Raw genomic sequence first — 24,472 nt, 5'->3', positions numbered from 1 at the left:
TGGGCCATATGTTGTTGCTCTCATCAGAAATCACACCCTACACACTCATGGACATTTTAAGCCATCAGGCTTCCCATTGGGAATCCTTTCAAACCATGTAGAGCAAGTTAGACACTTCAGAGACAAACACTTGAAACAAAAATGTTCCACATAGTCTTCGTCCCTGATTCCCTTCCTTAGACAGGACTGGGCTCTGGGTGGGGTGGGGGGTGAGGGGGAGGGTGTAGCTGCCATTAACTCAAGGACTCCTAGGTGGCATGGGAAGACAGTGAGCCCAAAGCATCTTCTCTGCCTATGAACAGACTGCTGTAGTAACAGTTAGTGATGAGAACACTTTTAGCACTGCCCCACCTACTGACATACATAAATATGTAATTGAGACAGGAGGGTAATATCGAGAACATGTTTTAAAACCTGCAGGAAACAAACACCGAACATCTAACAAAGAGTCAATGACCTCTAAAGGGCCTGAGCCACATTGTGTATTGTCACTACTGCCATGCTAGACTTGGATACAGCCTCGGATTCAACCGTGAACCTTGCCTGAAGTGCACATCTGTTTCAGCCTGTGATTGCAGGACCCCTTGGTGATACCAATGCAAAGGCAGCCTTTATCGTTTTTAAAAGGCTGCATTGTTGCCTATGGGCCTTTCTCCTCAAGCAGTTCTGTGGTGTGTGTGTGTGTGTGTGTGTGTGTGTGTGTGTGTGTGTGTGTGTCATGTGCTATTATCCTGCCCCGATTATCTTTAGTTTGCTTCTGTCTTTGTCAGATTTCCTCATCCTTTCAAATGAATATTTCCATGTACTTGTGACCTTTCTCTTTCTTTGTATCTACCAGATTCCTGAACAGGGTACACATTATACATAGACATTCCATTGTCTTTATGTTAATTTAAATAATACTAAGATATATATTATTCTTTAACAACTTTGATTCATTAATTTTCTACCCAAGCAGCCCCCTCCATTTGCTGTCTTTCCCAGCTCTGATAATTTCATAATCACTCCAGGACTCCTACCCTCTATTGATGAATACTTATACTTGTCTACTACATATCTAACATCTATGTATCTGTCTATCTATCTATCTATCTATCTATCTATCTATCTATCCATCCATCCCCATAGACAACTCATCACAAACCCTTATCAGTATTTCTTCCTGGTAACCAGGAAAAACATGCTTTGTTCTTGATTTTGCTACAGTGTTAGAACCCACACATCTCTCTCATGTTGTCTCACAGCAGACTTCCCCAAGTCTCCTTTTTCTCCACTCCTTCTATCGGGTTCTCCTTGGCAGTGTTTGGGACTCCTGCTCTCTTCACTGACTAGGAGGATTTTGTCTGTCTGGAAACATCTTATCCAGATTGATTGATGGAATTGTACACCGCAGGCCTCCACCTTGACCTGAAACACACATATCTGCAAACTGCAGGCCTCCTCCTTGACCTGAAACACACATATCTGCAAACTGCAGGCCTCCACCTTGACTTGAAACACACATATCTGCATACTGCAGGCCTCCACCTTGACTTGAAACACACATATCTGCATACTGCAGGCCTCCACCTTGACTTGAAACACACATCTCTGCACACCGCAGGTCTCCACCATGACCTGTAACACACATCTCTGCATGCCACAGGCCTCCACCTTGACCTGTAACACAGCATCTCTGCTTTCTTACCACCATGTTAGTTCTTCATCTCCTCTCTACACTTGAACACACGCAATGTTACTTGTACATACACTGTAGAAATTTCCTGCAGTGTTTTTCCCTTTTCATTCATACTGATAGTTCCTTCTTTAGAGTTTTTCCTTAACCCTGAACTGGGAATTTACTTAGATATCTATTCCTTGTTCAAGTAGACATGAGTTGCTCAGGTGACTAGCATGAAACAGTTTCTCACAGAAGAGTGAGGGGAACTGGGGCATTTCTGGAGGTCAGCCAATTTTCTGGAAGTATATTTTAAGTTACTACGTTTGCTTTTCCAATAGCCAACACTAACTCATAAGCTGTATTTTCTATCATAGAAGATGAAATACAGCTTTAGTATTTGTATTTACCATATACAATCTGAACCATTTTCAAAACTTAATGTTTTCACAGATGCTAAGAAAAGCAAAGATGGACCCAGTAGACCGATGATACATCCCAGTGAGCCCAAACGGCACCACCATGCTGTGGGACTCAGAAAAATAGCAGACTCATTTGAATTAAGTGTTGGGATATTAAACTACTCTATGGCATACAGTGCAAGAGGCAAAAGTTGCATGCATGTGCATACACACACATGCATGCACATACACTCACGCAATATACACACGCAGTGCATGTGGCTCATGTGCCATGGTATGCATGTGAAAGTCAGGACAGCTTGCAGGAGCGCATTCTCTCCTTCCACTGCGTGGGTCCCACGAGTACACTGATCCTTGGCCACAAGCACCTTTCCCCACTGAGTCATCTCACGTTCTGAGCATGGTGATTCCTTAGGGGTGAGGCTTTTTCAGTCCTCTTCTGCCCTTTATTCCAGTCTTATTCCTTCTTTTCTTTAGCATATCCTTCCCTAGTGTATGCCAATGCACTTGCATTTTTTGTAAGTTTAAGTTTCCTTTGTAATGCCTCCCTTACAGTCATAAGGATCTTTCTGGTCTTTTGCAAGTCAACATTACTGGTGCCTGCAGCACACACGATGCTTAAAGTGTTCCTTAAATCTTTTTTTTTTTTCCCAATGCAACTTTCTCGTCTTTAATCAACTTACAAGGCCATCAGGGGAAAAGGGTCCTCTTGTTTTTCATGAATCATTACGTTATAAGGAAGGGGCGTGGACTACAGTGTAAGGAAAGCATCTCCATTTTCTCTTGAGAGCAAACTGCTGCAGGTCCATGAGAATGGACCCAGAATTCACATGTTCTAGACTGACCTAACGGTGATTTGAATGGTAAGGAAGACAGCATGATTCTGATAGAAGTCAGTGAGTCAGGAAGACAGGTAGGAAAAGTCTAGGCCATCGCATCCATCCATCCATCCGTCCGTCCGTCCGTCCGTCCGTCCATCCGTCCGTCCATCCATTCATCTATCCATCCATCCGTCCGTCCATCCATTCATCTATTCATTCATTCATTCATTCATTCAGACCATGCACACACAAACACTTCCAGTGAGCATCATCTGCTCTCTTCCCATTGTCTGCCCTGAAAGCAAATGACATGAGGAGATACAAAATTGTCTAGCATCTCTTCAGTTATGATATGAATTACTCATATGAATATGAAATATTTATGAAAAATAAATAAAGTGAAATTTAAACTATGTTCAGTGGAACTAGGGGTGTGTTTTTGTTTAATTTTTGATGTTTTATAGTATAAAGTAGTATTTCATTCATAATCAGAAAATCAAATTTGAGAAACACAGCAGTATAGGCATGTGAAGTCCAGAAGCATGTCATAGAAACATGACCGTTACCATGGGGATTGTTCTACATCAGTTACCTGCATAACAGAAACACTTCTATTCTCATACTTCTGTTTACCGTTACTGGTTACAGTGAACTCACACTTTTTCCTCAGGAATAAAGGTCATTCTAAGTCCCTGTACCCATTGTTAGGTGGCCTCAAAAATTAAATGTGCCTTCTATGGGTGATGGACAGCCAAAAATAAAAATGACTCAAAAAGTTATATTTGAATTCCTCCCATGCTTTAATCCTTCCACCTTAGTTAAGCTGGATACCTCCAGAATCAAATCTTGACTACAGATTTTTTTTTTTTCACACAACTGTGCCTTTTCTACGTCTGCAGTCCAGATTTCTGTGGTCAAGAAGAGGGTACATAAGAAATCCTTCTCTAAGATGCTCTCCTGGGCAGTCTGTATAAACACAGAATTCTCACTGAAAATGGTTTTACTGTTCTTCACTCTAAAGATTGATTCAGGATGTGCCGTAATAGCAAATAAAAAAAGTAATTGAACCAAGAGCAGGGTACATCTGGGAGCTGGTCAGAAGGGAGCACTGGCTCTCAGGTGTACTAGCTACACGGCTCCATGCTTTTTTACTGGAAAGATTCATCTGAAAAGATAAAAGTAAATTTTTCTTTTATTTAATCATGTTCTAATATGACGCAGCACATGACAGAGATGGTTGCTAACTAGAGAGGGAACTGCTTGTCTCTCCTGTGGAAGTTTAGCACCACACAGGGAACAAACGTGAAAAAGGAAAGTTATCGCCTAACATAAGAAGACATTGAAAGTTATCAGGATTAAGAATACAAATTTGATTGACCAACATATTTAAAACAACCAGGATGGGCAAAATGACTCAGAGAATAACATGGCAAGATTGGTGGCCTTAGTTTGATTGCTGTGACCCAAGGTAGAAGGAGAGAAAAGACTCTTAACAGAATCCATTCTCCATTGTACAGCAACTTTTCTTTTCCATTGAAACTGAAGTTCTGAATGTTTGCTGACTGCAAACATCACTAGTTTTTAAAATGATGAACATTTTAATATGTTAAAAAGGAAACATCCAAATTCCTAAGTAGATGTTTCAAAGGAGGCAATAGTGTGTGCTCATTGTGTTGTATAAACAAGAAAAAGCAAGGACACTGGTGTGGAAGCAAACCCCACGCAGTCTGTGCATGTGTGTAAAGGCACAAGCATGGACTTCCGGCATCAGTGGTCCCTCACCTTTCCCCCCCTTTGTTTTGAAGGTTGGAAGAATGAGTAGCAAACAGGATGGTAGACAAAACACGGAGTCGTACTTTGTAACTGATTTTACTTTATACGGCATAACTTCAGTATCAACGGTGGAACTTGTGTTCCTGTGTTTACAGGAGCGGCCATCTTTGCAGGTCTTACTGCATAGTCAATACAGAAGCAATGAAATTTAAACATAGGCAGAAAGAGCAGCTGACTGCTCGGCAAACCTGACTACTGCACTGCTCAGTGGGATCGGAGTGACTTTGATGACCTTACACAGCTCAGTGGTGGGCTAAAAGCAGTTAAAAATGATATTTAAAAATGGTAACTTTGGGATGGAATTAAAACAATATTGGGAATAAGGTATAATCCAAGATTTGGGAATGATGTCATTTTAGGCTTTCTCTTGAAATTTCCATCACAAATGGACACATTTGTGTATTATTTAAAGTTGACATAATGCTTACAATAAGCTAGATGGAAGTCAGACTATTTTGTTGTTGTTTTCAAGACAAGGTTTTGCTGTAGCTTTGAAGCTTGTCCTGGAACTAGTTCTTGTAGACCAGGCTGGCCTCAAACTCACAGAGATCCACCTGCCTCTGCCTCCCAAGTGCTGGGATAAAAGGTGTGCACCACCACCATCAGGCAGACTATTTTTAAACCATACTAACATATGGTTCAATTTAAACTGAAAATTCACAATGGTAAGATCAATAAGAAGAGAGGGGAAATGTTTCCTCTATGGTCACCAAAACAGAGACTGTACAAACTTGTATTGCTCTTATGGTCCAAGTGCGTGCTTTTCTGCTGTATCCCGCACGGAAGGAGAAGGACAGGTTTACGTAGTACATCTTCAGGGGGCTCCCAAACCTCCCCTCACCGAGAAACTTATGACAGTTCAACTCACTGCTGAAAGCCAATTTCCTTACAGTATCATTAGGACATTGCATGAGTAAAGTCCGAAATCTAGAAGATTCCACTATAAACAGATTGTTCACACTATTGCTTAGTTCTAGTGGGAATTTATTATGGTGACATTTTAGTGCACACCAAACAGTGAGGAGACTTTTTTTTTCTGATACATCATCTTCTTCAAAACACAGGGGTACCTTTCACAATGATACTTGTTGGGTAAGGTTTCAGTGTATGAGCATTTTTTACCAAGTCATCAAATCTAGGAGCAGAACATTGTTCTATAAAGAGCTATGCAGTCAGTACTTTGTTCCTTATGAATTATGTTCTCTTCTGTCAGTATTCCTGAATTAATAAGCATATAAATCTTAGCAAATAAGGCATGTTAAGATATTCCCCATTTACTGAATTTTAAAATATAATGCTTCTACATTTCAGAGAAAGAAAACATTTCAATTGTACAGCTAAATACCCATAATGAGGGTAGTACTGAAATTTGTCAGTTATTTGGGGGCCTTAAACTTTCAAGTATGTAAAACTGTAAGATTGAGAAATCAATAAACTAGGGAATAGTTGTGATTTGGATTTTCTTCTGTAAGTGTTTTGTTTTGTTTTTCTAACCAGAAGAAAATAATTTGCACCCTCTTCATGTAAAGTTTATTCTATTGTTTTAGATGAAAATGGTACACCAAAACAGTTGTGCTCACCAAAATTAATCAATGACAGCAGACCATTAAAGCGGCTAGCCTTCATCCGTGGATGAACTCCTACTATCCACTTACATCAACTCTTGCTTGTCCCCCAATGAGAGGAAGAGGCATTGTTGTATTGGTTGGGAGCCTAGCCTAGCAGAGCCATCTTGCCAGTCCGCTCGTTGCCTATTTTAGAACCTAGCCTGTCTCTTTGCTCTGGGATCACACATGTTCTTCATCTTGCTTAGCCGGGTAGCTGCACCCCCTCCCCTGCTATTTCCTTTCACCTATCAATAGAGCCAAGCCCCACATTTCAACAGAAACAACCCAAAACTCGCAGTTACCCTTGTCTCCCGGCTCCTCCTCTTCTCTTAGCTTAGCTTTTGGTACAGTCCGCTGCTTTGTCTGCTTCTCCTTCATCCCAGACGCTTGTGTCCCTAACTAGAACCCTTGACGGCTTCTTCCGCAGCCATCCCACTCTACTCTTCTTGCTAGAAATTGAACGTGTGCTTCCTGCATTTTGCAAAGTATGTTTCCGATTACCATATCCCAGCCAATTTCTTCTCCATGCTCCAGTCTGACCTTTCTGTCTCTAATTATCTAAGTTATTCTACTCTAAAAGTACCGGCAACTTAATATTATTTGTATAATGTATATAGTGATACTGGCTTTCTCAGACAAGCGTTGGAAGTTTTATGCTGGTTATGGTGTATAAACGCCTCAGAACAGCACAGGGCGTACGGCAAACACCGAATGGATGATAATCACCACTTGTTTTCTATTTCTTTCGCTGTCATCTAATTTTCTCTATAATGAATGATTTTCCTTTGTTCATAGCTGGAGCTCCCATTAGTTCTTAATTGTTAATTAAGATAAGCTTTGCAAAGGGAGGCATCTCTGTCTTGCTGCTCTGTTCCCTCCCGAACTGGTTGGTACCAGGCTGTACTTAAAGCAGTTAACTTTACAGCCCATGTGCTCTTAGAGAAGTAACTCCCTCTCTCCATGCTTCTGCTTCTTCACCTACAAGGATTCATCACTAGACTGCTGCAGGGGCTAAAAGTATCAACAGAAATAGATGCTTAGGATAGTGCAAAGCACACAGACCCAGAAAATACAGCCATTTTATGGTAACGCAGGGGCTATCCTTTTCCGGAAGGTCACGGAGTCAAAGCTTGGAAGTCACACGAAGAATGAAAACCCATTGCTGCAGATACCATATAACAATGACTCCTGGTACCAGAGCTTAGACTGGGGCAAGTTCAAATTATGGCAAGGGTCTAAGATACTTGAGCATGAAGAATAATGGCTCTGTCACCGAAGCTGAAGCTGCCTGCTTAAGTGTTTGTAAGGCTTACACTGGCAGATGTCAAGTGTCTAAACTCCTGCTATGAGCCACGTTCCCCTTGCTCTTCACCTTTAAGCATGTGAAAGCGTATTTATATTCTGATTTCAGAAGATTCTGTCATTTTGCAGAACATTTAGTAGAACGAGGCCTGGTCCTGAGTTTATTTTATTAGGTGTGAGTTATTACACATTCTGAGTTTCAATTACTTTGATTATAAAGTATGTTTTTAGAAGGGTTGTAATAGACTATACAGTCCTTTATACTGAGACAACGGATGACTATAAACTAACAACGGATCAGATATTCTTGAGTTTAAACACCGGGTATGTCACTGGCTGTTTATGAGCTATAACCCTCTCGACTTAACTTTCTGCATGTAAGAAGAGACTAATCATGCCCCCACTCAGCAGAGCAATCTAGCAACAAAGAGAAAGGCACCTAGCACAGTCCTACAATAAGGTTTACAATAAGGATCGACTTCTATCAAAAGACTCTAGGTCTCTTGTCCTTCGCATATGACAATGTTGTATCTAGCAACCAGCATATTTACTTTATTCCCTGAATATTAAATATGCTTATAGCAACTATTAAAAAACAGGCTATGGAAAATGTTCCATGAAGTACAAAGAATAGCATATTTTAATAAATATTTGCAGACCTAATAAAATGTGTAGAGATTGTTTCCACATGGTGTATTTAGGGAAACAGGAAACGCTAAGATGGAGAGTTGAGAGAACTGCTGGTGCCCAGAGTTTAGAAGGCAGACAAATGAGATTTTAGATGCTGCATGGTGATCCAGGAGAATAATATGATCAGATACTCTATTTGCAGATAACACCACACGACTCAGTGCAGTGTACACGCACGCACACACACACACACACACACACACACACACACACACACTTGAAAAAGGCAGAGTTCCCAGAATCAAAGATTTCAGTTCAGTTGTAGGGAAGGATTATACCTTGTGGCCTGACCCAGTTTGTGAAGTGAGGGATACGTTTTTGACTGTTGTAGCCTAGAACACTGTGCACAGCATCCCCCATGAAACTAAGAATTTGCTCAGTAAAATCAAACATCCTTCATTATGGTCTACATGTTGCAATAAGACAATACATCGCAAAGTAAATGAGGTGTAGAAATGATAATGAATGCAAAATGATCCCTAAATGAAAGTCAGGGCTTTCTGAGTCATTCTGCTTTCGGTGTAGAATATATACATCTGGCCTCTGATGACGTCAGCACTTTGTTTTAGCTTGTCAATAACTAGACGAATACATTGCCATGTCTATTGTAAACATTTAACTGTCTGACAGAGCTGTGATTTTCATTCAGAGAGTAAATTCAAAATTCCAAATGTTGTAGCTATATCAGTCAGGGAAATTGGGGTGCAGCTGGCAAGAAGGTAGGCAGAAGCAGCAAGGTTGGGAAGAAGCTCAGAGCTGAACACTGATGGATGCTCTACATCGGCATGACTTCAAAGGAGGCAGATTCCAGTGAGCTCCAAACGAGAAGCAGAACTCAGTGAGGGAAGAACCCGACCGACGAAAGAATTACTTCTGTCTTCAGAAGCATTCTGACTGCAGCAACTGTGGAGTATTCCCAGGTCCCCTCCTGCCAAGTGCTACAGTGGAATTTAGAAAGCCGATTCATCTCACATTTGTGGAGTGGATTTAATTATTAATTGATTGCACTGGCAATAAATAAACAACTTAATTAAGTGTGGTATGTTGCATTGCCTTTGCCTCTGTATGTCTTGTTACACTGGGCAAATTCTGCTTTCCAGATAACCTTCCCTTTTATTCCTAAACCTTAGCATGGTAAGGCTCTTCCTTCCTTCTTTTCTTTCTTTCTTTCTTTCTTTCTTTCTTTCTTTCTGTTTTTAGGGTTTTTTTTAATTATACAATATATTTTGGTCATATTTTTCCCATCACCCAGGTCTTCCTCAACTCCCTACCCACCTAACTTTATTCCTCTTTTCTCTTTCTCTTTCTCTCCGTTCCCCCCTCTCTCTATATATATTTGTATACATACATATATATATATCATACATATTATATATAAAAGAAATAACACATTTTTAAAAAAAATTAAACAAAAGAAAACACCAAAACAAAATTGGGTGTAGTGGTGCGCACCTTTAATGCCAGCACTCGGGAGGCAGAGGCAGGTGGATCTGTGAGTTCTAGGCCAGACTGGTCTACAGAGGGAGTTTGAGAACATCCAGGGTTACACAAAGAAATCTTGCTTCAAAAAACCAAACCAAAATAAAACAAAAGCCAACAAAGATTTGGCTTTGAATTGGCCAGCCTGCCTAGGTTGATATACCAAGAGACACTCCATTGGAGAAAACTGATTTTCCCTTTGCCAACAGTTATCAATCACAAACAGCTTCTTGCTTAGGGGTGAGTCTGTGTCCACTTCCTATTTTCAGTGTTGGGAGTCCATCTGGCTTGAACCTGTATAACTTTTCTTTCTATGAATATTCATGGATTTAGGATTAATAAATTTCATCATCATTTCAAGTATACTATGTGACTACAGACTAGACATGTTACATTATTAGTTTTGCAAAAGCCTAAAAAATATTTAGGAGGAACTGGTAATTTTGACTTCAGTGACAGTTTTAATCTGCAGTAAAAAAAAAAAAGCAGTCATATCTACTGGTCATCTACAGACACGAACGTACAGCTCTCCTCTGTGCACAGGCAGGATGGAGGCATCCCTTCTGCAATCCTCTGTGCAAAAGGCAGCTTGTAACTACCCATCACTCACCTAGAATGAGGACTTCCCTTTCTAGTAAGGGCCATCTGTACCCTATTCATCAAGACCTTCCCACTACTGCGAGTACTGTTCTTGCCACTTTGTAGATCCTCTTGTGAAATAGAATCGGAATCCTTTAGTGAGCATCCATGAGATTTCTCCAGGCCATTCTGAATGTGCTTTAAGGCTGCCTCCCTCTCTTTCTCTCGAAGTAGCAAAGTCATTGCCCCAATCCTTAAATGACCTCAACAAAACAATCTCCAAAGCTATTCAAAATGGACAGAGTGTTGAGCCTCACCTTTGTTCCCAGGGGATTAGAATTCTCTTCGATTTTAAATCAAATCTTACTTGATTTAAAGCTTTATTAATACTGATGCCACTATTATTCTTATATGTTAATAACTTTGCTATTTCTCAGGACTACTTCCTTGACGGATGTAGTTTAAGATTTTGCCATGACATATATCATCAAGCTGTAGGTACTTTCAGAAGGAAATACATGAAATATCAATTTCCATAGTTCAAAATATCAATTCACAAGTCTATGCAAAACAATCTATTTGAAACATAAACAATAGTTGTATAAATATATGTTTATATTATAAAATTACATATGTATAAAAAATCTAGAAACTATAATACATACTTAGCTCAATGTGGTTTTATTTGAAACACCAAGTTCACTCAATTTCTCCCTGCAGCTTGCTCTAGGTAGGACAGCAATGTGAACTTGTAGCCAAGACTTACCTCTTCTTTTCTTGTCTCACGTCCTTTCTGCACAAACCAGACAACCTTCGCTTGTAGCGAGCGTGGGGTGCACTCCAGCAGCGTGCTGTTACTCTCGATACCATAAGCCAGCCTCTCTTCTGTCCGGTCCAAAGCGTCTCCTACAGCAGAAAGGCAGGAGCATCAGTAGTGAGACTGGAATTTTATTGCTAGATGGTTTTTATTATTTTTATTGTATTCAGGTCCAGCAGCAAGGTAAATAACTCTTTCCTGGCTGCTAATCACTACACAGTTCTGAAAAATGAGTTATTTGGAACACCATATGAAAACTTGGGGATTACAAAAGGTAACTACATGATGAAGTGGGATAGAAGGCGGCACCTGGGAAACTGGCTCCAGAACATGGACAGAGATAAAGTTAGAGACAACATTCTCTGGTAAGTCAAGGGCATGTCATGAGACCACGCGTTCCAAGAACGTGTCTGATTTTCTCAGGATGTTTTACATTCAATACGAAAATTGATCTCTAAACTTCCTTTGATTAAGACCATACTTTCTCTTGCATATACTCCCAGGAACTGGAGTCCCTGCATGGAATCCAAATTTTACTGGGTCTAAAATAGTAGTAGCAATAATAATAATGATAATAATAGTAATAATAATAAACCTCCGGGTTGCAAGTTCTAACAGTAGGCATAACACCCGTTGACTATCCATGATGGCGGCCATCACCCTGCGCTTCTCGGAGACCCAATCACAAAACAAAGCTCTGTCATTGTCTATGACAATAGGACTGAAGAGATCGTTTTCCCCTGTTTTGTTTGACATTCTTGTTTTTGCCTAAATATGAAGATAGTTAATATCAGTTCTAAAATTACTCTGCTGTAGCAGAAGAGGAAATGGTTTTCATTTGTTCTAAAACTTAGTAGATGAGGTGATATATGTTACATCACAAATAATAAAAATAAATTTGAGAATGGTGGTGTTGTTGCTCATCTTTGATCCCAGCATTCCAGGGGGAGAGGCAGGTGGATCTCTGAGTTGGAGGCCAATCTGGTCTACAGAGCAAGCTCCAGGACAGCCAGGACTACACAGAGAAAACTCTGTCTTAAAAAAAAAACAAAAACAAAACAAAACCAAAAAAGGGAGGGTGGGTAATAAATCTGAGAAGAAGAGGTAGGTCCTGGAAGACACTGCCACCAACCACTGGTAATTTGCTGCTTTCTGGTCCTAACTTTCCTCAGCCTTGATGTCTATTAGCAGGTTGTATCAGTGATGAGATCTGCAGCAAGTTTTGCTAGTTCTGTCAACTACATCTGATTGTAAACGTTGGGCAAAAACAGATCCTTCCAAAACAGTGGTCCGGGAAGGAGATGCACTTAAAGAAATGCGCAGTCCATCTTCAGCATATAGTGGGTAAATCACAACAATCGATTTTTCTAAGAATTACCAGCAAACTGTTGTCCGAAGCACTGCTGGGCCGCATTGCCATGCCGGACGTCCTGCCTGCGGAACCGCCTGGAGGAAAGAAAATTCAGGAGATTCTGAGATTTCAATTTACTGGATTTAAAAATACAGCCAAACAAAGTGACAATTCCAGAAAAGTTCTGCTGTTGAAAAAAAAAATTATCTGTTATATAAAAGCAGCATAAAATCCAAGGTTTACATTTTTCTTATTTCCAAGCAGTATTTTCAATGGTTCGAAGATCTATACAACACTGTTCTTTATACGTTTACGTTTGTTTGAACTCCAGACCCTCAAATACTAATTTAATAAATTTCTCTTTACAGTTTGTTAAACATTTGGTTCAACAAGAAACTCACAGTCTGTAAAGGAATGACAAGTGGTGTGCCCAGTTAAGAACAATAAGAATGTTTATTTGAGTAGAGAATGTAATAAAAAGCCCTAGACATAATGAAGTGCAACAAGGAAAAGGATATGGGAATCCAAATATTTTACCTTCCTAGCCTCTCGAGTTTTCATTGTTACCGTTCCTATGACTCTTCACTGTCGTTAAAAATGATGGTGGAATGTTAGCGAGGAGGGCAGTTTTTATCACGGGAAAAGCAAGAGTAGATGATATTACCAATCAAATTTCGGCGCTATGCACTATATACAAAAGAATGCTGGCTTTGTTTTAAATGGATTGCTAATTAGAAAACTTTAGCCAAAGATACAGAATTTGACAAAATGAAAGTTAGAACTTCTACGAGAGTCATTGCTCTGTGCTAGACTGAAATAAAAACTTGTAATAAAGGCAAAGGAGCAGGGGGTTAGGGCGTTGTTTTATGCTAGTGTGCACAGCTAGATTCAAGAACAGTGAGCAAGGAGTCTCTTCAGCTGCCAGTGTGGAACCAGCCTATGGTGAGCACTGCTCCACAATATGAGTCTGCTGGGCAATGGTGGCTGATGCGGTAGGGGTCAAAAGGAGCAAGGGAGGAAACAGTTTGCATGTTGCAGTGATGATGTTTGTTGAGATATTATACTAACTATACGAGGATAATAGAAACAGCATTCTAGATTATTCTAGAAAAGAAACTTGAATAGTATATAAATAATTCAAATTTTTGTTCAAAATAGTTGGAAACCCGCAGTACTGAAAAGGTGACATCTTCCAGCAGGCTTTCAGCTCCTGTTAGAGTACCCAATCATTTTCCTTTAGGCTAGCATTAAACAAAACACTAGTTATCATCAGAACACAAGAGCTTGACTCAAGAAGCTATACACTCTTGAAGAATGAATATTTTTCTTGTATCCCTTCCTTCTTAGGAACTTGTAAAGAGGATACTGGAAATAAACAAAGGAGAGCCAGGAGGAGAGGAGGAGCCAGCTGCAGGGATTGCAGTGTACTTTGGAAGGTCATTTAGAAGTGGCCAGACGGTGAATTAGCTACCAACACATTTTCACTCTGGGAGAGGAAAGAAAGGTTTATGTAAATGAGTTCTTTTTCTCCCCGTTTCTATTCCCGTCTGAGGCAGAAATGATCCCTATAAAAGCAAACTACTTTCTCTCCATGTGCTGGAATTTACCCCAAAGGTCTCCTCCAGGAGGAATGGTTGAAAAGAACTGGACACAGTGGAAGATCTCGAGTGCCCTGAACTGAGCTAATTCATTTCTAAACATGGCTTCGGATCCTGGCGTCTCATCCCTTACTGCCCATTTATTTTGTACATTTCTCTAACTTTTTCTAAGTTACTCTTATCGACCTTGTGCTGTGGAACAATCTTTGTGCACTGATGTAGTACACTCATTGGTTAATAAAGAGCTGACTGGCCAAAAGATAGACAGGTAGAGGTTGGGAGGGGCTTGCAGACAGATGGGATGCTGGGAAAAACAAGGGTGGAGTGAAAGAGTCTCCAGGAGATGAAATTACTGTGGTGAGATAAGGAATTGAGCCACTTGGTAAAACATAAACAGAAATATAGGTTAATTAAAGTTATAAGAGCTAGTTGAGTAATAAGCCTAAGCTATTGGCCTAACATTTATAATTAGTAAGGCTCAGTGTGGTTATTTGGGAGTTGATTGTCAGGACAGCTGACTGCTGAGATACTGAAACACCCTACCTACAAATCTGTGGTTGTAAACTTTTAAAAGATGCACATCAAATGAAGAAATATTAGCTCTGGAAATTCCTCTGTTAGAACAATATTGTTGCTGTGTGCCTGATGAAGAGCTTGCTAGTCATGTATAAAATCGCACAACTCATAAGCGATTGGTGCAGTATCTGCAAACTTTTATTTTATAATTGCCAGTGACAATGCATCAATAAGCCTCATCCCATCTGTAAAATGTCCATTTGTGACATGACTGGGGATAACGGAGTGTGGAGAAACATTTGATGGTCTTTATCTATGGGTATCCACCCTGGTTTCAAAAGTTTAATGAGAGGATGAACCTTTGGTGAGATAAGCCTATTTACCTTGATTTATTCTCTGCACAGTGTACACATACATGTGCGTGTGTCAACATCTCATTATAGCTCATAAGTCTCTACATTTTGCATCACTTAAAATTAAATTTGGGCAAAAATGTAAAACCCACAAGCATTAGATCTTTAAAATAATCCCTTCAGATAAGTTCCTCTTCTAGTATTCACTTTTGAGTCAGTGAAGGGCACGGTTCCTGCTGAGCGCTCGATGCCTTTGTGCAATATTTTTCCTTAACTGGAACCTCTCTCTACTGTGTCATAGCAGAGACGCTCAGCTCTAGAGAATGCAATAAAACATCCCTTACACTGCACTTGGTCAAGCACCTAAAATGCTCAGAAACGAGCTGCCACTGGCACTGTTCTCAGCTCTATTCTCTACCCGAGTCCTTGGTTTTCTGTAGATGAAGGTCTTCACACCCCAAGCTTGCAGGAGTAGGTGAACAAGCTTCCTTAGCATTTCAAATAAGTCCAACTATATTCTTCAAGAATGGCTTGAAATACCGATGAGCACTTGTAGAGAAATTGAAATGATTTGCTCCCTTGTTCAGCACAGTTGGCAAACTATTTTGTCCATAGTTCTCTGAAAGATGCCCTTCATCTTTGTCTCATTATATTCTGTCTTTAAATCATTCTTAGAATGTTAATTTGCTAAAGTCAAATTAATAAAAGTTTTGAGTTAATGAAGACTTTTGTGTTTGTGTGCATGTGTGTGACAAAGAGACAGACAGGCAGAGAGAGAGACTTTTTGTATGATCCTAAAAAGATTACTATACTGATTTAGATTCAAATTGGATCAAAATATATTTTTGAAAAATCAACACAAAATTAAATTATAATGACTGGAATTCATACACATATCTTTTCTGAAAGAATTTTAGATAATTCTATGTATTGCTTTATATATTCTTTATGAGAAAAAAACACCCTGCTTTTTATATAAGAACTTTTCTTATTTATTTTTCTAAAATATATACAGCCGCCACATAGCGTAAGTGGAAAAATAGTCTTCAAAGTATTGTGGGAGCCTAAAAACTCCTGTTTAGAGATAGCATGGGTTTACTTTCCCTTGCAAATGGCAATGATTTCACAGAGCTACAGACATTAGACTTCAGAGGTCTCTTGGTACCTTTCATTTGTGTTGAATTAAATCACACATTTCATTAATTATACAGGTCATGTGTTTGCTTAGGAGTTAAAATATTCTCTTTCAAACTGACATAAATGAAGACCAGCTGCTGGAGGGGACTTGGGAAACTCCAGGGTGTGTTCGAGGATGTATTTATTTATTTCCTTTTTAAGTCTCTGAATCCTTCAAGCGTGGTGGCTTTCCATTTCCATGTTTTTACTTTCTCTGAAGTTCATTATGTCTTGGAGCAACAAAAAATCAAAGGAGGAGGAGATTTAGTGCAAAGTGAGGTAAAACGAAAAAGTCTGAAAGGGGGTGCTCAATTCTGCTCAGTGTACAAGATAGTACATCAAAAGGTGTCGGCATAAAAATGGCAACTTGTGAACGCTTTATGTTTATGAACAGAATATAATTAGGGTGGTTTGTTTAGATTAAAAAATAGCTTGTTTTCATTGAATGTGCACAAAAAGGAAAAAAAAAAGACCCTCAAAATGATAGTTTTTCTGAACAGTGGAAACTTCTCCCTGAGTCGATAGCTTACCTCTTTGCATGTGCACCTGTTGGGTAATACCTGGAGCAGGAAATGCCATCCCAGGCACAGTAAGGGTCTCGCGCCAGGCAGCAGTCCGCACAAGCATTGCCGTACATGTCGCAGTGATGGAATCTGACCTGCGCCACCGCGGAGGGCGATCCGATGTAGAGCTGTTGCTGCAGGGAAGCATGAAGCCATTAGCGGAGCTGAACGTGCAGAATTCGCTAAGACAGAGCCTGTCTTCTTACAGTGGTAACAATAAATAATGAACAACCGCTTTTCCATATAGAAATCATGTGCTACCGTCCTTGAGTGCTTTGGTGTTAATTAACAAACAGAAAAGACTTGGGCATGCAAGCAACTTACTCTCTTTGATGAGATTTCCATAGAAATGATAGGAGCTGGATCCTGAAATGAGTCAAAATGTTTTCTTTTTAGTAAATATAGGAATAGCAGCTTAATAAGAAGTCAAAATAGTTATGGCAGGTGTTAGGCTTGCAGCCTGTATCGTTTGCTTTAGTGAAACAACATGCAAATCCAATTCAATTAAGACACACCTTTCCAGTATTTCCTAATGGCGAGGAAACCCTGCACACGTGAGGAAAAAGGGTGATGCAGTTATTCTTTGCCTCTGAGGTAAACAGCAACTGTTTTGATTGATATTTGTGATTTACAAAGCCCTACATCCTTAGAATAATAAAGTGGAAATTTACTAAAGTATTTGAGCCATTAGAAGTAAATTAACCGCATTTTATAATATGTGTAATACCTAGTAAACTATATAGTTTTTAGTTATTTGAGCTCAAGCCTGTAAGGACCATGCCTGCTATATGAATGATCAGAGTGAACCACTGTACAATGTTTGACCATGATGAAAAATCTCATCTTCTTAGGATTATGATAGAGGAAAGACAATACATGGTACAGCATCAGGAGCTTTCATGTTAGGTTAGCAATGCTGTTTAATATTTGAGCCTCTTTAACATTCACACACACACACACACACACACACACACACACACACACACAATCTCTAAAATTAATCATACAAACAGAGAAACACCAGGCAGATGGAACTCACTCAGGGAATAGCTACCCTTTGAGTAATTAATTTTTAAGAGAAAAATATATGGACATTATGACAGCTTTTAAATTACATTTCAGATATATTTACTGAGTGTGTGTCCTGGAGGCATAGTACCTGTGTGAAGGTGGAGGGCTGCTTTCAGGAATCTGTGCTTTCCTTCTACCGTGTTGGCTCCTGGGATCAAGCTTGAAACATTAGTCTTGGCAGCAAGCTGCCTTCCCAGCTGAGCCATCGCTCCCACCTTAACAGTTTTTTGTCCTGTTTGGGTTTTTTTTTTCTCTCTCTCTCTCTCACTCATTTTTCTATCTATTTATCTCTCTCTCATCTATCATCTATCTCTATCTATCTATCTATCTATCTATCTATCTATCTATCTATCATCTATCTATCTATCATCTATCAATCTCTCACTTTTCTACCTATTTTTCTGTCATCTATCTCTCTATCATTTATCAATCTCATATTTTTAATCTATCTGTCTATCTATCTATCTATCTATCATCTATCAATCTCTCATTTTTCTACTTATCTATCATCTCTCTACCTGTCTCTCTATCATCTATCAATCTTTCATTTTTCTATTTATCTATCTACTATCAATCTCTCAATTTTCTATTTATCTATGTATCTATGTATCATCATCTATCTATTTTTGTTTGGATTTGTGTGTGTATGCATTATGTAACATTTTGGACAATGAAACACTTTGCACACAAGGGCATTGCTCATTCATTCATCCAGGTAGCAATGATCCTAAAGAGTTGTTGTGGAAATACTGATAATGAGAGCTATTGCCCCAATGCTAAATTAAATATTACACAGAGGCCCACAATGCATAATAGCAAGTATATCTGCTGTAGTTGAGAGAGAAAGAAGGCTTTCCCTGTGAACAGCACTAGGGAAATCCACTCTCAGGGATAGCAAAGATAAAATGTCTCTTTCTCCATTAACCAATTCTTTCTGCTAACATCCATTATATTCATATATGATCAGTCATCATCATTTGTAGACTCTGATTTGCAAAAATGTCTACCTGCTAAATTACATTGTAGTCATAATATTAATACCTGAAGTGTATGTCTTTCTTTTTCACACAAGAAAAAGGAAGAGGGCAACAAAGAAACTGAAGTGTGGAATGTCCACATCTCTAGCTAGGTTGGCAGAGTGATCTCCAAATTCTTCAGCCTTGTGGTTTAAATAAGTGTGCACTTCATGGACTATTTAGTGCCATTTTGTTTCATTTCATTGATGGTGTCTTGGTGCTTAACATGTGTTCAAGCATGGTGCTGATGTGCTATGAAGTATTTTCCAAACTCAAAACAGCTGCGATGCATCTCAGTGTCCAAACCTATGTAAGACTTGAGCTCCATTCAGGCATGAGTTACAGTGATACTGAGGTCAGCTCAGTAATGTGTCATCAACAATGTAGACTAAGATGCTTTAAACAGAAACACACACAAGGCAAGGATGGGAATTGTTCCGATGAAAATATTGTGGTCAGAAATTTGCAGGATCCTGTTAGGCAGAAATATGAGTCAAGATTGAGGAATAGGCTTAAACATGATATCTGTTTCACTAATAAAACCTTGTGGTATATATTTTTCATTATGTTATAGATCCATATTCATAAATATATATTTTCATATATTTGTTTTATGTTTTAAATATGATTTTCTATATTTTCTTATTCTGGTTAATTTCTTTATGTAGTTAATATGTTACAGTTAAACACAGTGTGCTCCTCCTGTCACAACGTACACTAGTTGAAATGCGATATTAGTGACAATGTTAACCATGTTTGTGTAAGATACAGGTCTTCACTGGTTGTTCTGGAATTCACATGTGAGATGAATGCTCTTTCTTCATGAAAGTGGTTGGATATTGATGTTTGTTTCTATTGCAAGCACAATGGCACTTTTGAACATTCTGGTCATGAGATTTTAAATTATTCTTCCCTTCATTTTTCTCTGAATTCAAAATAAACCTACTAGAGGAAAAAATATCCTGAAACTAATAAGACATTTTTCTCTTCCCTTCCAGCTTTGATTGAGTGTGGTGTGCGAATCTGATCTGTATCGCTCATGAAATTACCTTGAATATCTGCAGCTCCTCTAGAATGACCTCCTCCATCCACTCCGTTTCTTGGTTGTAAATTGTGATTACTTTCAGCACAATTCCTGTATCTATGAGAAAGCAAAATTGGCAATAATAGAAGGGGAGTGAGGAGCCAGACTTCAAGGGGACTGGAAATAAGAGGCACACAACACTTGACCACTGCCAGCTAAAACTCACGTGACTTCTTATACACCAACAACTTTAGTTGGTGAAGATCTATTTTGCATGCAGAACCAAATTTTTAAGTGACATACAGATTCTTTTTCCAAATAGTTTGGTCAATACAAAAACAGAATTAGAGACTGAGAAATCAAGCTGCCATATTTTAGAAGTTTCTTCTGTGATGAATCAGATAAACAGATAACTCTACCTAAGTCTTCTGCAGGATTAGAATCATGATATACTTCTAGCCCCAAAAGAAACAAATTGCTGTTTTGTTTCTCTTTGACTGTGTTGAATACAGTGCCTACCATATTCTAGGCAAAACCCCTACCAGTAGATTGCACTCTATGACTTATGTATATTAATTTTTCAAATATCTGGTTTGGAGTCAATATAAAAGAGCAACGTATGTTAAAATAGTCCCTAAAAGATAGTTTTTAGTTCTAGGTTTTCTCTGACACAATTTGTTCTTTAAAATCAGTGGTTCTCAACTTGTGGGTCATGAGTCATGATCCCATTGGGGTCCCATATCAGCTATCCTGCATATCAAATATTTACATGATAATTCATAAAAGTAGCAAAATTACAGTTATGCAGTAGCAACAAAATGATTTTATGGCACCACAGCATGAGAAACTCTCTTACAGGGCTGTAGTATTAGGAAAGTTGAGAACCATTGCTTCAGATTATGTTTTTCTGATTTTTTTCATCTGAGGGAAATTGCCTATACCAATGAATCAATAGTAAATACATCCATGTTGAAATTTGGAAGGACAGGCTGGGAAGACTATTTGGTGTGGAAACTATTTGCCATAAAACTGTGGGCCTCAGCACCCTTGTGACAGCCTGGACCCAGCCACACAGCTGGCACCCCTGAACTGGCCATGCAAAGACAGAATGATGCCTGGTATTTGCTGGCCAGCCACGTCTACCCCATTAAGGGAGATTAATAATTCATTGCCAACTACACGGCTTCTATAACCGCATGTTGCTTTGTAAAGCTATAATAGTTTAGATTTCCATTCTATGTTTTTATTATTCCTAATATTCTGAGTTTGTTCTATCTACTTGCAGTTTGGATAAGAAATTAATTTAGACTTACACATAACTGATTATGGGTAGAAATAATAATTTATAAAATATATTGGACCTTTAGAAGTATTAATCTATGGACATCTGTGAGATTTGAACATTTTATCCGTAATTACCAGGTCCTATACATGAATTAGTAAAACTAGATTGCAATTAACCTGATAGCACACACCTTTATTTTCTATTAAATAAAAAGAATAAAAAATTGCTCCATTTTGTAAGTTAAATACACAAGTCCACATGATAACATCAGACAAAAGCAAAAATGCAAGTTGATTTATTCATTTGGAAGCAATGAATTTGCATGAATAACAGCCAAATATTGCATTAGAGCCCATGCCTGGCAAATATTGGGAGGGGGACCTATTATTAAATAGGCTTTTCCAATATACTTTCCACACATCAAAAGTAGCTTCATTTGTTTTGGAAGACTGTAGCCCAATTGACAATATCAGTGAGTTAAATAAGATGTAGTTATTTCCCGAATGTTCTAAAAGAACTTGGATAAATGAAACAAGAAAACAGTTTTAGGATGGTTAGATATGTCTTCTGTTTTCTACGAGATTTAAAATAAAATATTTTCACCATTTTAACTGCAGTTCAGTCTTGATTTTGGATTTTCTCTTTTTAGTGGTCAGAAATCACCATGTATGAGTGAGTGATCAGGTAATTACAGGTTTCTTTTTTTGTTTGTGGTTTTGTTTTGTTTTGTTTTGTTTTGTTTTCTCGAGATAGGGTTTCTCAGTAGTTTTGGAGTCTGTTCTGTAACTAGTTCTAGTAGACCAGGCTGGTCTCGAACTCACAGAGATCCGCCTGCCTCGGCCTCCCGAGTGCTGAGATTAAAGGCGTGCGGCTCCACCGCCCAGCAATTTCAGGTTTCTTACAGAGCTCCCATTCTTACAGAATATTGATCTCACAGAGCACACTATTAATCTTATCAACAATGATAAGATAGTGTCTGCACTATTGGTCTATTAAGTTAAGTTTAATGTTTCTTTCCTTAAAATTTTTTTCTAAGATCTATTAAGTTTAATATTTCTTTGCTTATTTTTTTTTTCAGGAAAATAAAGCTGTAGACCAAAGAAGCATGAAGAGGACTTAGCAATACATCCTCTTCCTGGCATACCCAGGCCAGAACCTCCTGCAGTGTCTTGTTTGAAGCTCCGTAGGGTAGAATGCTTAAGAATGTTTCCTAAGATCATTGCGTCTGCACACAGAGACGAGGATTTTAAGTTGAAGCACCACACAGTATTTGTTCTTCATAACACTGGGTGCTCAACAATTTACAAGTTTCTTCCCATAAGTAAGACTTAATGTGGCGGCATTAATTGAAGCTATGAGTTCATGTGGTCATTTTATCTTTAGCACTGTGCAAACCAGCTAGTGGAACAACATACGTGCTGATTGGTAAAAGCTGTCTGAGGACAAGCCGGAATGGATCAATGCTTTCGTTGATTTTACCTGTCCCGATAAATAAAACATCATATTGGCCATCCTCGGCTTCCACTCGGTCCACTGCCAGTTGCTTCAGGTTATATTTTCCATCCGTTTTCACGAGGATTGGCTTTTTATGCGCCGGTTTTATGGGCTGATACATTAGTGGATGCGTCCTTGCGAAACGAATGGCGTCGTCAGGGTAGTCTTTGGTGGTCCCATACTTCCCTCCATTCATCTTGCTGGCACACTAAAATGCAAGTAGGTTAGTTCATTCTTTTCTCTTAAGCCTGAAGAGCAAACATACGACCACTACCAAAAAAAAATTAGACATGTCAAATAAGCTCAAGCAATGAACTGTGCACTCAAGGGTATATAGTAGCTCCACATCTTCTGTTGCAGAAATGGATTCAGAATTAAAAATTTCAAAAGAAAACTAAATTATTTTTTTAAAAGCAGCATTAAAAAGAACACTGAAATCCAGAAGACTGAAAATTTATACAATACAGGACAATTTGGGGACAGCAAATAAAATGCAACAATATGAATGATCAAAATATTTTCCATGGTTTTGAATTCTGTTTCTTATTTGAAGTAAATTTCAAACTGAAAAATCTGCCGTTCGCTGTTGACATAGTTTAGTGATAGCATGTTTGCCTAGCATACAAGCAGCCCTAGATTAAACCTACTGCACCTCAAAAAATAAAGAAATAAGAAAGGGAAGAGAAGGGAAGGGAAGGGAAAGGAAGGGAAGGGAAAGGAAAGGAAAGGAAAAGAAGGAAGGGGGAGGGAAGGAAAAGAAAGGAAAGGAAAAGAAGGGAGGGGAGGGGAGGAGAGGGGAAAGAAGGGAAGGGTAGAAAAGAAAAAAAGAAATGAGAAAGGAAAAGAGAGAAAGGAATAAAGAGAGATCTACCACTCATCAGAACAAACAACACGTGTTTTTGGTCATAAATCTCTAAAGCTCAGGTGAGCCCAGCACTGGGAGGTGAGGGGTGGAGGAGCCCATGTGAAAGGCAGACTAGAAAGTGAGACCATGCCTTAAAAAGTAAATATAAACAAATTGACCCTAATTGTGCAAAATAGATTTCTCATAATTGAAACCACCACGTCAAATGGTTATGTTTCTGCTTCCTGGCTGCATATTTCTGGCGTTACGGTATAGAGAGTTATTCAAACTCTTATCATTGCTAATTAAAGAGACAAGAAAACCTCTTTGTATGGTCCTGATGTAATCTGTATGAATCTGTATTATTTCATATGTATCTGAAACTAACAAAATTTAAAGTTAGTTACTTGCTCTTCCACACTGCGATTCTTAAGACACTGATGCCAACACGCACAACTCCAGAGCACTGTGAGACTCAGAGCCTGGAACACGCACGCCAGTCTTTGCTTTCTGACAGCTGCTGCTCACTCTCTCTCGTGTGTTCCTCAGAATCAATACCAGGTGGAAGAATATCTGGATTTTTTTTTCTAATTTGAAGTATAAATGCAGGTTCTATAAAGGCGGCATTTATAATTGTTTGTTTTTTTTTTAAATCAGGCCATATGCCTACGTTTGGCATGAAGTGTGCACTTGGGTGCACTTGCACAATGCATTATTGGAAACATTTTGAACTACCTTGGAAGAAGTTCAACAACCAGTCACTTCCTCCGAGCCCTCCTCTAAGGCCAAGTGGTTTGGAGAAGCATTTTTAGCTAAGCCACAGGAGTGGATTTTCCCATTTAAATTGCAATTTCAAGCAATAAAATGAAATAAAATATATTTTATGTCTTACTAGAAGTAACGGGTTTGAGCCAGTGAGAGTGATTATCGTGATACAGCTTTGCCCTTGCTAATGGAGGCGAGGTTTGCTTTCG

The 24,472-nt window shown here is 38.9% G+C and overlaps 1 protein-coding gene across 2 annotated transcripts in view; it reads right to left on the bottom strand.

Moving 5' to 3' along the window:
* The window catches only part of LOC121434778 (semaphorin-3E), a 229,342-nt gene that overhangs the window by 5,524 nt on the left and 199,346 nt on the right, over positions 1-24,472 (bottom strand). For both annotated transcript variants that reach the window (XM_041633750.1, XM_041633751.1), the window contains 6 exons: positions 22,640-22,862; positions 19,901-19,992; positions 17,089-17,130; positions 16,732-16,898; positions 12,586-12,653; positions 11,157-11,296 (listed from right to left, as the gene is read on the bottom strand). In XM_041633750.1, the coding sequence (XP_041489684.1) occupies positions 11,157-11,296; positions 12,586-12,653; positions 16,732-16,898; positions 17,089-17,130; positions 19,901-19,992; positions 22,640-22,862 (732 nt within the window). The remainder of the gene's footprint in view (positions 1-11,156; positions 11,297-12,585; positions 12,654-16,731; positions 16,899-17,088; positions 17,131-19,900; positions 19,993-22,639; positions 22,863-24,472) is intronic.

The sequence above is a fragment of the Microtus oregoni genome, unplaced genomic scaffold (assembly GCF_018167655.1).
Source record: "Microtus oregoni isolate MIOR12 unplaced genomic scaffold, Mior012 000044F_ref0000062, whole genome shotgun sequence".
Taxonomy (NCBI): domain Eukaryota; kingdom Metazoa; phylum Chordata; class Mammalia; order Rodentia; family Cricetidae; genus Microtus; species Microtus oregoni.
The sequence above is the reverse complement of the archived record's forward strand: the minus strand, read 5'-3'. Positions and strand labels throughout refer to the sequence as shown.